General features: G+C 34.0%; 1 protein-coding gene across 1 annotated transcript in view; it reads left to right on the plus strand.

Moving 5' to 3' along the window:
* LOC113502749 (tetratricopeptide repeat protein 28) overlaps positions 1-16,935 on the plus strand; it is a 110,469-nt gene continuing 93,534 nt past the window's right edge. Inside the window, exons 1-2 of the mRNA XM_026884406.1 lie at positions 1-475; positions 10,687-10,741. Of these exons, the coding sequence (XP_026740207.1) occupies positions 10,718-10,741 (24 nt within the window). The 5' untranslated portion in view covers positions 1-475; positions 10,687-10,717. The remainder of the gene's footprint in view (positions 476-10,686; positions 10,742-16,935) is intronic.

Here is a 16,935-nt window from a genome sequence, read left to right on the forward strand (position 1 = left end):
CAAGTGTAAGTTTATTACACTCATAATTATTGTTCAATTCAATATATATATTTTGTTACAAACTCCTACAGTCAAAAGCTTTAAAAGCAAAAAGCTACACAAAGCTTCACGAAGGCCCTACACTGTACACACGTATAGCAGAAAACACAATACAAACTTGGCAGCACTAACAACCGGCAGTCAGTCGTTCGTAGGCTGCGCGAGCGCATGCCATCGCCAAACGTAAGCACCGACTTACCAAACTACACTCATCCCGAATTCATGACCAAACAAGTTGAGATCTACTTAAGTTAGAACATCTAAGTACTTAACTTACATTTCAGTGAAAAACAATCAGTGATGTGAAACATTCGGACCTGTGTATCTAAAGTGGTTTACGATTGATATTTTTTGTTTGTCCGCCTGTGTGTACGTAATAACCGTGTTCTGAACCAAGAAATGGGTTTATAATTGGTCTAAATCAATGGCCACGATGGTGAGTTATACCTATTCACGGTTAAACCTAAAAATATGGTGTTAGTGTGCGTGTGGCTGTACGTGTGTTACTGTTGCTATATACAAAACGCTTTCGTCTTTACATTATGTTGCGTAAACTTGTATCATGTACAAGTATGTTCATATTATCTGTGTGTAAGATGTTTAAGACACATTAGTTTAGAAATTGTAGTCAAACACCTGCCGCCTCTATGTAGAGTCGACAAACTAGAAAGCTGTTTTGATGGGTTATGTCTGTACTTTCAAGTACTTCATCTTAAGCTGTTTCATCATTTAACTCTGTCTAGAGTGTAAGGAGTCTTATCTTAAGTTTGCTTGATGGTTATACCGAGAATAGAGAAATCCGAGTCTGCGCCCGCGCAACTATACGTTTGTAGAGTAAAAGACATCAACGCGCATTCCTCAGCCAGTTGTTGTGGAATTTCTGATCTGACTTGAGTTATCGTTTTAATTGCTTGCCTCAATATTCATGAAGATATATAAGCTTCGATCTATGTAGTACACAACAATCTTTAAACAGATAAAGAGAATAACAACAGGTTTATCATTATTCAAACTTGTAATGACACAAATATTATTTTATATTTACATACGCAGTCAAAAATCGCCATTGTGAGATTGTGACACAATTAATAAGAAGAATCTTTGAATAACAACATATTATTTATATTCAAAGTACATGATTAATCTGCTACCAGCCATTGTTATTCTCGGCACAAAAAAGTATATATTATAAATGACGAAACGTTTCCTAAATACCGACACCGGTTGAAACCGAAGCCAGTAAATAAAAAAAATAAAAAAGTCACCGCACATTGTTCCGAGGAGGAATTCAACCGTGTAATTGACTTTTGGAGGAAACAACTCACAATTTAATCCTTCATATACTAAACTAAACATTGATACGACCGATGTGGGTCCAAGAGACCTTTAAAAAACATTTGAGGAATCTTTTGCGGGAGATTACCAGCTTTCTGATAATCATTAAGGCATCAAGAGTGTATTACCCGTCACCCTGCAATTTTTATCTCATTAACTTCTCATATTCCTTAAAATTATTCATCATTAAGAAACTCGATGAAGTCTTACTTTATCCGAGAGATTTTTGAACAGTTAGCGTAATTGTTTTTCGGTGTACATGTCGAAGAAAAAACATCATTATATGGATATCAACGAACGTAATAAAGACCACCTCTTACATAAAATTTAACCTTCAGTAATATTTCACATTTTGATTGCAGTTATGTGTCAATAAGGTTCAAATTCCAATAACTTATCATAAAAATATAGTTATCCACAAGTTAAGAAACAAACAAAATTCTATATCCCATAATCAAATAGACTTAAATAAACAATGAGTTCTTAGCAAGGGCTTCGATAAACAGCGACATTCGAGAAGTTATTTACGTACAAACAGACTCTACCACATCCGTCTTAAGGTTTCAATATAACGAATAATTATACCTGCCTGCCGACTGCCGACTGCCGAATACTACAGTGGCATATGTCAGAAATGTATATTTCTGTTGACAGACCATTTCATGGTCTGTAGACATGTCGAGTTGATAACGAGGTATTTGTTTCAGTTTTTTTTTAAAGTTGAATTATAAATGTATCTAAAATTCTATTTATTCTAGTATATAAAATTCTCTCGTCACGGTGTACGAAATTGAACTCTTCCGAATAGGCTCGACCGATTGTCGTGAAATTTTGTGTGCATATTGGGTAGGTCTAGATCTATTTTTCATGGAACTCATTTGTACGGCAAAACAATGATACATACAAATGAATGTTTATCTATGTGCTAATTTTGAACTTCCTAAAAGTATATGTATCAAATTTTGCGTTCAATGGAAATAATATATAAAAAGTATCTTGTTTCATTAAAAAATATTACCACTAATGATTAAACAATTTAAATACAAGTAAGGTGGCTTTCTTGTAAACTTAGTTTCTATACGTTTGATTCTATTTACGTGAAATTCTTACTATTATTTAAAATTGAGACATTGTAGGGTATTATCGACAGGACTGTTTATTATAGCATGTAATCTCCACATCTTCATCCTACATGCTAAAAGACCCACTACTCACAAAATACAAAATTATACCTTACAATGTCTGATATAGAGTTTGCGCTACAAAAACTATATAATACGACACTTATTACCTCCAATTCAAATAACCACAGGTCAAATCAAGGCAAGCCGGCAAAAAAAGGATTCAAAAGCATATTTTAGAACAAAAAGCTGATGATCTAGGTACTATTATATTTTATGTTGGAAAAAAACCAGTGCATTGTAACGAAACGAGTATAGGATACATTTTGGTATACCTAATTATTAAAAGTTAAATTAAAACGTAACTGAATAAGAGATGGGTGTCCAGGAGGTTTCCCCTGCTACATAAAAAAGGATGCATAGTTTCAAGGAATTTGATGAAATAGCATAGGATGTTTTAAACACTATGAAAACTGATGGACGTGATAAAAAAACCACAACATTCCATTGTATCACAGAACCTTGAAAATAATACTCATTAAGACTAGTAGATCAAATAACTTGGTTCTAGATGTAATGAGACTCTACTAGAACACTTAGGTACATTTATCAATGACAAAAAATACGACGAAATACGAATTCAAAACACAAATTATTATAACTCGACTTATACACCAACTACAAAATAAAATATAATGTACAGCACGACAAAAAATATGAAATAATACACGACTATTACATTCAATTATATTTGTATTCTATACGTGAGATCGTCATTTTTTGCATGTCATAAATGATTAGGCGGTTATTTCAAGATGGCCGTGTTAAGAATATTTTAAGATCTCTTTTGTTTTGTTTAAGCTGGGTTAGAGGTGTAACCTTTGCTACACAAGGTCCTCGCTTACCTAAATTATAAATTCAATTACGGACGCTATGTTTAAAAAGCTTTCTTTCGTTTTTTGTTGAATGTCAGAGGAATGTGAAATCAATTTTGACAGTTGACAGCTACTATGATATGTTATATTTATGATGACGTCTTGTTTTCGCAGTTCGATATACCCAAATTTTTAAAACCATCGATATCACTGTTAAAGCAACATAATTCAAATATTCCTACTGACTTACCTAACTGTAACCATATTTTTTAATCGTTCATACAAAAAAAAATCTATGAGACTGATGAGACACAAAACACAATACATGCAAACCAGATTACATCATACTAACACTACAGTCTTATCCTTAAGATAAACGAATCGAAAATCAAAATGTAATATTCCGAGCTAAGTAAAGGACAATTTACGCGGTAGCACATCAAAATTGACTAGCATTACGAGTTTATGATAATCCCGCCATAAAAATACGTCGTCATCGGGCATCGTGTGCTAAAGGCATTACGTTAAGTGCTGCCTACGTTACAAATAACAGGTAGCTGTATTTTTGTATTATTTGTGTTTTCTTGAAGGATTGTATTGGGCCGTCAATGCGCGCGCGCCTGCGGCAAGACGCTGCGCACGCGACCGCCATCTACTCACATTTGATAGGGGTACTCAGACGTGTAACTGTAAATGCTTTTGTTGATCGCTTTTCATATTTCTCTGGAATTATTGTAGTTTTATTATGCTTTAGGTTTTGGTAATTAACTTTTCGAAATGAATAAGAATGTAAATAGAGGTATATTAGTTTATATGACTGTAGTTCTACTCGCGACCCTGCCCCGGGTCAGCTCATGGTTAAGGATACCGGTTGGGTCCGAAATTAGTCCGCAAACTCGATAAATACGCATGAGTTCATTTATTTAACCGTCGTTAAATTAATGATTAGTGACGTAATATCGAAATCTCATTTGTCTGTAAATCATGTTTGTATAAATGTTTGTGTAGTGAAATTCTAGAATACATCATGTAATGACATCCATAATGAGGAAATAAAGGTCAATCTGCAATAACAGCTAAAAATGTAACCAAAATTTCAGCTTCAGTGCCTATTTGTCCCAAACATGTGCTACCCAAAACTCTACCTTATACCCGAACGAATAAACACTAAACTTGATAACCATTGTGCTCTTAATACACAAATTACGTTTGATTGCTCTGCTCACGCCACTTCACGTGCCCCTAATGGTACTACTGCACTGGTAAGTTAGGATTTGAATTTTTTGCCACCTGGCTTCTGTTTAACAGCATAGCTTCGGGGCATAAGCTCGTGTTCATTATTCAGCTACTTTATATAACAATTTGAAGAAATTTGTGGTTATTTTACAAAGTTTTCGAGGCTTTGATACACCTGTTTTGATACATTTTAAATGTGCCCACGGGTTGTAGGTCTGTCTTCAATTATTTTAGGTTCTTTCTCTCATTAGGTGCAGGTGGATTTGTAATGTTATATTTTGATTCGAAAACCTTAATTTGGTGTTTGGAATGTAAATTATTTATAGCAAACGAAGGGTCAGTTATTTTGGTTCACTATTTTTTTTATAAAAGACCTCCGCATTTAATATTTTAATTTTTGTGTCTCGGGGCGTTTCACAAACATACAAATCACGTGCACAAATACACACAGACTCGGAACATTCATTCTTGGAAAAGTATTCATATAACCTCTGATAACTGTCTCTATATTGTTGTGTATGTATTTATGTCATTTCTGTTAAAAAAATATGTACGTACGTAACAATAGTGCACCAATCATCTACCTAAATAATTATATTTCCTATCAATCCAAAAATTGACTGGAAGATATCGTTATTAGCGATAAGACCGCCATTGTACACTTACATTGATGTTCTAAGAATCACTGCTGTAGCCGCTGTAGATAATTCTAAGGTGCACAATCTATACTAATATATAAAGCTGAAGAGTTGGTTTGTTCGCTAATCTCAGGAACTACTGGTCCAAATTGAAAAAATATTTTTGTGTTGAATAGACCATTCATCGAGGAAGGCTTTAGGCTATAAACCATCACGCTGCGACTAATATGAGCGAAGATAGGTACAATGGAAAATGTGAAAACACAGGGCAAGTATAAATCATAACATATATCTTCTACCCACGGGAACGAAGTCGCGGGCAACAGCTAGTAAAGAATATTTCATTCTATTCTGATAATGAACAACTCTATTTTTAAGGTTCTATTTTTTTTTACCCAATTACAAAATAGCAGCCAAATGTCTTAAAAATTCGTTTTTTTTTTAATTATTTAAATTTACTTCCATTACATCTCTACCATATAACAACTACGTTTGTTTAAAGAACTTGCGTACAGTTTGTAGTGGATTTGCATTTCATAGCGGCTATTTAGTTAAGTGGCTGTATACTCAGAGGCATAAAAATCGCAACTACCCAAATAATAGGTGGTTAGGTTACGTTTGCGAGCGCTCTTTACCGACCAGTTACCGATCGCTTGAACACCAATTAATTTCATGTATCCGTCCGTACTATTACCTGGGCCCCGATTCTGCTATTTTACAATGGTCGATGAATAAATTAAAATTGGCTTAAAACGATTTGTTTTGTAGTTTTTCCTGCAAAATAATTGGAAATTCAGTACGGGACGGTACACCCAAGGTCAATACAATTAACTTCCAATTATTGTATTGGGAAAATGCTTAAGAGAATAGGAATAATTTCAAATTTAATCCAATTGCCATTCATTCATCGGCCGTTGTAAATAGCAGGATTGGGGCCCAGTTACCAATCGCTTGAACACCAATTAATTTCATGTTCCTTCCGTACCTGTTATAGGCTATATAAAATAACCATTCTCCCTGAAGACGTTTAATCGATCCGTTTGTCGCAAATTGTTACTATAAACTTCCTCTTTTGTTTCCATATACACTCAAAATAGTATGTGGAGAAATTCTTATTTTAATTTCATCTATTTTACAACATTGTACACGATTTATTATATTTTTTTCTGCGAAACAATAATAATAGAAAAGTCAAATTGGTACTTTGCCTGCACACAAATCCACGCATTAAAACGCAATGCTACCACGACACGGCATTATTATTAATGCTAGCCAAACACTTATTTTGAGATCTTAATGAGTGGAACCCTACAGGTCCAGACCCTACAATAACAATTAAATTTAAACATCTTTTTACGACTTACTTTTATTGTACTTGTCAATAATACCACATGACATTCAACAACTACAACAGTCTACAGTGTTGCCATAAGAACGAACTGGCAACTTTATATTGTTGCGTAAACAATACTTCTTTGTACACTTGGCGAAAATAACAGACTATCTAGACACATGGACGTCCTGAGTTTGAAATGATTATCTGTTGTAAAATCTGCAGCAGTCGTGCTCATGCGCAAATAGTTATTATATGCCTTCGCTTATTAACGTCTAGCGATTCTCTCTGGGTACGTTTTACGACGGAGGTTTTAACAGAAATCAATATTGAAATGAGTTAAATAGTTATGTTTTAGAATACCATTCTCTTCAGAATAATAAATTTTAATACTTTTAGCGTATTTAGTTTTTATTTCACTATAAAGTTGCAAGTTTAATGCGCATTTGCGGTTTGTGTTGGTTAACTATAGTTTGTGGAATTGTTAACCACGTAGGTTGAATTACGTTAATGCAAGGACTGGACTTATAAAGCAAGCATGCTATAAATAGAAAATGATCCCGCGGGAAAAAAAATCGGGATAAAAACTATCTTATGTGTTAATCCTGGCTGTGAACTATATGTACCAATTAATGTGAAAAAGTAACAGACATTCATACAAACAAACTTTCGCACTTATAATATTATTTACTTGGTTTGATTTAATATTCTTGCTCTCTAAGTCTCCTCAAATAACACCATATTAGATAACAGGTGATATGATTTCTAGCATTATTTATTTATAGATTTCTTCCAAGAAATGTCTGAATAATAAGCCTTTTAATAGCCCATTGTTTACATTAAGCTATAAGCCAAAAAATAAGGTCTTTTGAGCGACTTTCGTTTTCTTAGGCATCTCAAAACCTGTTTGTTTTTTAGGGTTTTTATAATGACAGGTTTAAATAAGACTCACTTCGTTGATTACTTGAGACAGTGCTTTATAATTTATTTATAGCCTTCGCAAGTATTTTAACTTTGATTTACTTCTTAGAGTTGCACAGCTTGATGGTGGACAATCCCTTAGAGATTCGCTGTTTCTAATCTAATTTTATAAAATTCTCGTATAACGGTGTGCGTATTTAAACTCCTTCGAAACGGCTCGACACATTCTTACGTAAATTTCATGTGTACATATTCGGTAGGTCTGAGTATCGGACAAAATTTACCCCTGAAAGCTTTTTCTTTTTCATTCGTATATTTTTTTTCTGCTCTATAGCTAGACAAAGTTTGCTGGGGTAGCTAGTTTTCTCTCTGTTTGTCTGTGTCAGACACTCTATTCCGAAACTAATAAGACTCTATTTTTCAATACGTATTGTTATAGCTAAGTTGGTACTAACTGTTGCAAAAGTTGCATCGAACACCATAGCAGATACTTGATAAAGTCGATCACCATGAACTCATTAGTTTAAAAGCATACTTGTTCATCAAAACTTATTAGCACAAAAATCCCAAAGCGACAATTACGCATAAAAAAAAATAAGCCGTCACTCAAAAAATCGATAAAACTGTTTCATATCGACATTATTGTATGAAACAACATTATTACCATTCAAAGTGACATTAAAGCTACCTGTCTTCACTTAACGTCTCTATGGCAACCGACAACCGGTACCGGAAACGTTCATCGAACGTATTATTGCCTTACCATGACTGCATATCAAACTTTATGCAAATTAGAACTTTAACACTACGGCTTACGGTACAATGTTCAATGTTATGCGTTTCCGTCATATAGTGACTTTCAAAGGCGCACATCAATGTCCGCTAAGCTATCATTTGCCGCTTACTGCAAAGAAATCGCAGATTTGATTCCAGGTTTTCGCTTATTGCTCACTTCTAATTAAGTAATTAAAGCTATTAGATTCCCTTAGTAATTATTATTTCTATAAGCGTCGGTTTAATTATACGAAGTCGGGGAGCAAAGAAAATAAATAACCGAGAAAACGCATTACAAAATAACTATCGAACGGTACCTGGATTCTTTAGAACAGTTTTTTAAGTACAGTCGGAATGAAAAATCATTTAAAAACTTTCAGAAATACTAGTAATTTAAGGGACCTATCGAATATTGGTGGTTACCTAGCAACAGCTCTTGCTATTTACAAATTTGTGTTAAGACTTTTGTTTCTGACCGTACTAAGAATCACTTTCATGATGCCACCTGCCTCTCTGAAGATTTTTGGTACAGACATGTACGTGTATTAACTTCCAAAGTTTGGCAGTAAATATTTTGAATTAAAAAAATGTTGTTCTTACTTTAAAAACACAGTTTAAGTTCGGCTTAGGAATCTTTCATTATCCGTTGCTCTTTTTCTAGTATCTTTTAATTTCGAAAAATTATCGCCATTTCATAGCCTAGGTAGATCTGTTGGCCATAAAATTAATAAATGTAATTAATTTTAAAGCTTATCTTTTAATTATAAAGTCGTCTGCAAAAACAAATTGAAAAGTAGTTATTACAAGTTACACACTTGTTTTACTTATTTATTTTATGTACTAGCTTGTGAATGCAGTTCCTGCATTCTTTCTATTGCTATGTGTCTATCTGTGACACTGTAGCTCTTAAATGGGTGATCCGATTTGGACGCGTTTTTGGGATTTTATTATTTTAAGTTTATTTAGTTACTTCTTAGGCATATAAAGTCCTGCCAGTCATATCTCATCAGAACTGTAAATAAAGAAGGTAATTCAATAATTATAATTATATCTCGTACCTCGGCAGAGCAGGCAAAGTGCGGTCAAGCTTACTGAATAAATCTGATTAAAAAGAAAACGCTTCAATAAAGCTTATTGACATAACATGCAGACCTCAATCTTATTTATATGAAAGTATTGATATGTAAACCGTCGCGTACACAACTTGTAACTTGTTAAGAGAAATTGGGTCTCTGATATACGAAGGAGGCTTTATTTATTGTTATTAACCTTACCGCCTCATTGATGTACATTGGTTTAATGTTCGAGAACCTTCGAAGATTTGAAGTCGTTATAAAAGGTATCCACATAAGTTTGTGTGTCCACGCCTTGTCTTCAGATATCCAGAAATACTTGCCTCCTTGGTTTGATTTGAAATTTTCTCTATTAATTTTTTTATTGCTATAGGTATTTTCCCGTTGAGGTTATTGTCCCATAACAACTTAAAAATATAGGAGAATATTTAATACGACTTTTGAATTGGCTGCACGGATAAACTAGTATATAAGAAGGTCCAATGTGCGCGATGTGTCGAGGGCACGGGTTCTATCCTCGCGTATTAAATAAAAGCATTTGATTGATCCACGAACGCTTGTTCTGAGTATTAAAAGTTCTCTGATAATTTAATATGAAATCGGTTACAAAACATTTTTTTCACATACGGGCTTTTCTGTCTGCTTTATATTCACGATTTATTGTACTCTTAAAACTTATTAAGTTTATTATACATATTTTTTACTGTATTTTTCAATATCAATTAATGCGAGTCTTTTACGACAACATTAATAATTACGTAAACCTAATTACATGCAATTATCTATTATTAAATTTACCTTTAAGTACTAATATTATGAAGACATAAACTTTTGAGTTTTATAAGGTAGAAGGTTATTAGGTTCTGTCGCAAGTCTTAAAGTAAAATTACCTATTGTGTGAGCGAGACAGCGCATTCCACAAGCTTCTCTTTCCCACAACTGCAGTTACATGACTTTAAAAGGCAAGTGTTAGTACCTAGACATTAAATTGTGATTAGTTTTGACAACTTCCCTTCTTCACTTGTACTAAGATTTTTATAACACTGCGTCAATATAAAAATCTTTTACCTGCCTATAAAAGTGCCACTACTGAACAAAGTCTTACACAGTAAAAGTTTTATACGTCAGGCAGTGATTGGTCTCCGTTATGTGATAATAATTTTATTACAAAGAATATAATTACATTGCGTTTACCACCACCTCTCAAACACTATAGAGGTGTTAAAGAGAGATAGCGTTATACGCCTTGTAGTTCGCCATCTTGCTTCCACGACAGTAGTACCCTCAGTAGACCTCCTGAACATTTTACTGTTTGTGTTCACCGTTGTTTTCTATTTGCAGGTTCAATTGAGCGGGACTTAGAAGATACAAAATGTCGCAGAGAGATTTCTCAGAGGTCAGTTTTGTTTTGTTATTTTTTTAAAGTGAACTTTTACGATTTCTAAATATACACCTACGTAATGTTATGAAGCTGAAGGGCTTTTTTAAGCTCCTAGTATTAGCTCTGGTCGTAGACGAAAAAATCGACCTGTGCCAGATAGCACATTATAACTATCACGCTATATCACAATAGGAGCAGAGTATCAGTAAAAATGCTATTCAAGATTGACTCTACATCCTTTTTCATAACAGTTAAAATATGGTTATGGTGTTTAAATATGATACCTACTAAAATATCACCAGCAGGAATGGAATTCTTAATTATCACTTTAATTTTATTTATCTGACAGAATACGAAACCAAATTATGAATTTCAGAACCAATTATTTTGGTCATTCCGTCATGGCATTAATTTCTATCGGAAATGCAACTACGGATATTCAAAGCTCGTCGATTCAAATCTTACACAATTTGTATTTCGCAATAGAAATAACATCCTTCATTAAAAAGGCGAGGCCGACAGATGGCTATCGGCGTTCAGTTGTTTACTGCGCATGTGTCTAGGAAACCTAGGAAACTAGGTCCTAAGCAAGCGACAAATTGACTTATCTCAGATTACGTCTTCAGATAATGTTAGGTTTACCCGCCCCATTCTGTAAGGTCGTATGTAAGTTTAATGTTTGTAAACACAGATGCTTGTCAAGGAAAACGACTGTTGCCCTTTGTATAATAATAATTGTAAGTTTATAATACGTGTATATAAAACCACGGCCGAAAATAGAAAAATTTCAGGACACTTTTTTTTTCAGCCGTTTGTGTCCCACTGCAGGGCAAACTTTCATGACACTATTAATAAATAGATCGGGTAGTAGATGGATTCACTATTTCTCTCATATTATTTAAGATAATGGTGTTAAAACGGAGATCCCTTAAGGGACCCTGTCAAAACCAACTTTCCTTTACTGATCTGTGGTAGAGCATAAACTTTTCAAACTCCAGCATCTAAATACTGTTACGAAAGTAGGAAATGAAAATGAATAGCCTAAAAGTTACATTTCACATACAGATTTCAGAGATTTTACTTGTAGTCTGCTTTAATCTATATTGCCTATATACTAATATATAAAGCTGAAGAGTTGGTTGTTTGAACGCGCTAATCTCAGGAACTACTGGTTCAAATTGAAAAATTCTTTTTGCGTTAAATATACCATTCATCGAGGAAGGTTTTAGGCTAAACCATCACACTGCGACTAATAGGAGCGAAGATACAATGTGGAAAAGACAGGGCAGATATAAATCATAACTTATATCTTCTAACCACGCGGACGAAGTCGCGGGCAACAGCTAGTTTTTTTTATATTATTAACACTGGCGAAGCTTTGACTACGGCAATAAAACAAAACATTTTCTATCACTTATCTCCATGGCCTTTAGAAGCATTCCAACTTGTAATACCTCTAGTAAAAATCAAAATACCCTTAAAATCTTTCAACACTAGCTGTAATCAGCAACATTATATTAAGGTATATTTTTTTCCTGTTGTTTCTTGGAAGTCCGACGCTTAACTTTAAAGTTTCCATACAGGGTCCGAGAGTAATCCCATTTCGTCATCGCGGTTCGATTGTGCGTTCCCAATCACCGTTGTTTGGGCGTACGGCGACGTGTGAACGTATATACTTGTGCGTGACTTGCTAGTATCTCGTGTACGGTGTATTTCATAAGCGGTAGTGGTTGGTTTTATGCGTTGTGTTTTGTTTATTTTATTTGTTTCGTTTTAGTGTTCAATACTGTTCTTGTAAGTAGACGCTTATGTTTAAAAAAGTTTTTTGAAGAAATGAACGCATAATCAATATACCTATTAAGAATGTTATCAATACGAAAATACCTTCGTAACAGCAGAAAAATCAACTCTACATCTAACAGAATTTTACTTTGAAAGAAACCTTTTCACAATTGTTCGTCTTGGTTGTTTGCCTTTCGATGAATGTAATAAAAAAATATATTTATAAAAAGTAATACAAACATAATGTATTTGCAAACAGGGTCCTGTAATGACAAAATCTTATAACTTATGGCACACCAATGACGCGGTAAGTTACACATAAGGCCCGGTACAAATTAATGTAATTCAAATGCTGTTAAGGTGCAGATGTGACGGATAACGTGGGCGTGCGCTTGCGCAGCGGTGCAGCACAGCCCTAATATCGTTTTTATTATTTACAAATTAGTTGCCGCATAGTGCATTCTATGTATGGGAAACAATTATGGTTCTCTTACTTTATGTGGGATACAAATTACTATAGATATTTTGTTTTTTAGTGTTTCCAGTATTGACTCTTTTCCAATTTGTGTATTAGTCAGCGAATGTGATTTGTCACTTGTTTTAAGTTGATAATGTACACTTTGGGTATCGTAAAGGGATGTTCAAGGTATTAGCCTACTTGTAGCAAGTCCGAATTGGTTGGGTGAAAAATAAATTTGAGGGTTGCCCACAAACGTATGTGTCGCCTGACAAATTTATGACCGTAACCACCACACAACCATAAAACATGGATCTGTGACAAGTTCAACTATGTAGCCGTCACTGTTCAGAGATTCAGCCTTGTGATGGAAGGACGGACAGACAGCGGAACCTTAGTATTATCGTATGCCGTTTTTATCCTTATAAATGAATAAAACAATTAAAGTTTAATTCCCACTAAAACTTTAACAATTTCAATTTCAACAAGTACCTATCGTAATCATTCTTGAACAAGAATTCGAACCCGCGCTATCCGAGCAGAGTGAATATATCTTACATCGCTTATCACTCGTACCAGCTGTGCTTATAGTGAAACAAACTAGGATGCCCGTGTAACTAGATAAACTTGTATTTATGTGCTCCGACCTTCGTTGAAGTTATTTTATTAGCAAGGAATACACTGATGCGCTTTTTTCACTTACAATTACTGGAGATTTTTAGTAGAGGGTTCTGATACAAGTGTTATGTGTGCAGAGGTCAAATGTGTGTGTGTTTGTGTATTTTGTTAGACCAATGTAACTCCTAAATGTCTGAACAGATTTTGATGGGAGTTTTGTGTAAGTCCATTTATCAATTATTTGCTATGCACGTTTATTTAATACATTTTAACTGCGCTTTCGTTTAATGAAGGTTTTGAGAAAAAGGAAAAATAGTTTTGACTTTTTCATCATAGTTTTGAAATGTATTTTGTGGTTGTAATTTTGCACACAGATAAAAATATAAAGATTTAAGAAGTGCATTTATTTTTCATTTAGCATTTGAGTTCGGTAAAAAAAGAAGCTACTCCAACCATACAATATTCTTCTACAATTCATACTATAACCTATCTGATATAAAGAAATATAACCATTGGGATTTGTGATCAATGTTAGTTACTCCGATAGTAAGACATAACAGTTCTACTAATGACATTATAAACCGATCAGATAAATACTGTATCTCTACCACGAGATATCAAAACATAATTATCGCAAACGTTGAAGCGAGACAGCTAGACACGGCGCATAGCGACCTCTCGCTCTCATAACTCAAACGGTGTTTTATTAAAGTCTCATAATAAGGGAGTCGGGAAAAAATACGCGACCATTCCATCGCTTATCTTCGTAAATGAGTAAATCAATGGAAGGAAATAAGAAACTAGATAACATCGGAATCAACTTATGGAAATGGTAATGGTGTAATAACAGAAAAAAATAAAAAAATATTGCCGATCTGACGACTGGTTATGGACATTTAAATTAGAGCTAACGTAAGCACTTTGAGATAAGTTAATCCTAAACTTATGTCGTTGATTTAATTTCAGGTTAGTTTGCTGAACATTTATGCTCTTGTTATGATTATGTATTAATGATATAGTATCTCGCATACTAAAGTATACGTAATTAACTATTCATTTTTTCGGAAAACGAAAATTAACAAAGATAAACTGCTTTAAAGTTTACGAGAAGGGGCTAGAGACGTAACCATATCGGGAAATTTATACACAATCGTAACGACACGCGTATGTTTAATTCACTGTAATTTGACGAATTTATGTTTGCGGGACGAATAAGAAAAACACCAAACTACAAGACGGAGACTGAAAAACAAATTTTTGTCATCCCCATTGTAGCTTATTGAGCAGTTATTTCTTAGCCACGAGTTACTCTGATAATTTATTTATACAAGAGGCCACTGAACACAGTGTTAAAAAAAAAACATAATTGTCTTTTATTTTCCATCTTAATAAAACCAGTGAAACAATTATAAGAATGCTTTTCTTAATTACTTCGGTAAAATCTCAACGGAAACAAACACTTATAATAGAAATATTTATATATAAAACATTTTATTTCTATGAGATTTCTCCAACACCTGTGTACACATATTTCGCTAAGCCTCTGTACCATGAAATCTTGAAGCTCAACTGTTGCCGTTAGTAAAGGGAGAGCGCAATACACTGCGCGTATTGCCGTCACACTTCCTTAACGATAGCAGATTCGCTTCAAATGTCATGGTACAGGGACAGGCTGTATTAGTACTGGTATTTCCTGTACTTCTAATCTTAATTACGTCCGCTAAGTGTACTTCCTTTTCTCAATTAACATTATTCTTTAGTTCATTCAGTGTTCACACTCTGATCATTTTACATAGGTAATCACAGGAGATTTCATCGGTGTAGCATCAAAGAGCATGAAATAATTAGTTTTAACAAATTTAATCACCAATGCTATTTCAGTAACCGTGACGTAATCACATAAAGGACTTATTTATCGAAAGCAACATGCTTTGATAAACCCCTAATAGATACAGCAAACTAAATCCCATCTGGGAATTTAAAGTTCACCAATTTTTGAAGAAGGCATGTGCAGTGCAGGGAGCGATAACTGTAATTTAAAAGAGTTCGTTCTTAGTGTCTTATTAAATTTGTCAAATGACTTCAAGTTTGGCGAACATAAATTTCTTCTGTGGAATCTGCAAGGAAGTTAAATCTATGCTATGCATACATCATGTTCGACTGATGCGTCTAGGATGAAAAAATAAAATACACTATGATACTTAATGACAGATAAGAACTCTTTTGTTAAGGTAAAAGTTACCCAATTTTAAACATCCGTAGGCATTAACAATTTGTTAACGCTTAGGCTCAAACCGATTTTACGTCAGCAACAATAAAAAAAGCGAATCAGCAAACTATAACAACATAAGTGGTGCTAATTAACGAACCTCTGTGGATTAATTGACTTGTAATTGAATAATCGTTGGCCGAAACGTTTGAATACGTCAGCTTTAGAAGAAAAAAACATTTGATTTGAGAATAGGAACGTTTGATTTGGCTTTGACCTTCACGAAGGGAAGCTTGGTTCTATATTTAAATATAAATAAATATTAGTCGTGTTCTCTTGGTGCCAGTGTTACTTTATTGCTAAAGTTTGAAAGTCGATGTGGAAAACACTAAATCCATCTATTTCGATGTTGCTTTTTGCGGTATTTGTTTTTAGTGTATTTTCAATTCTTATATATTTCAATTCAAATCGTAATTAGATCATGTCGTCAGAGTCTTACTAAGGCTTTGCTTTTGCCTATTTTCAAAGTCTTCTGTTCTATGTTTGTCTACGTAAGACTACTTATACATACATTCAAGTGGAAAAAAGGAGATGTTAATCATACTTTATTTGCAGCTCAAACATTCCCAAAGATCGAAGTGACAAAAAATTATACACGGTGATTTTTTAGTCGTCTTACAAAAGCAGCCCAGTTCATGTATCCGACGTAAAATACCCCTAGCTGTGATTATTATTTTTTTATCATTAACTAGGATAATAAGTACGAAGAATAATTAAACAAGAGAAATCTGAAATATACTCTTTAAAATGATAAAAACGCCGCCGTCCGCGCCCCTCACCATTGTTACAAGGCTCGGACCGCGCTCGCAACAGAAAAAAATGCATTTTAAATTTATTCAAATCTCATAAATACCTATTTTTTTATCATGAACGTGTTCTAGTCATTAGATACATGAACTGGGCTGCTTTTGTAAGACGACTAAAAAAATCACGGTGTATAAAATCCTGGCATTTTCCATACAGAAAAAAAAACAAATCATAAAAGCTCAACGCAACCTGCATTACATACTCAGTCCTCCAACACACCGTATTATTACATGACTATTTAAAATCAAATTACATAAACAGTACTCAAACATGGAA

This window comes from Trichoplusia ni, chromosome 18, assembly GCF_003590095.1.
Source record: "Trichoplusia ni isolate ovarian cell line Hi5 chromosome 18, tn1, whole genome shotgun sequence".
NCBI lineage: Eukaryota > Metazoa > Arthropoda > Insecta > Lepidoptera > Noctuidae > Trichoplusia > Trichoplusia ni.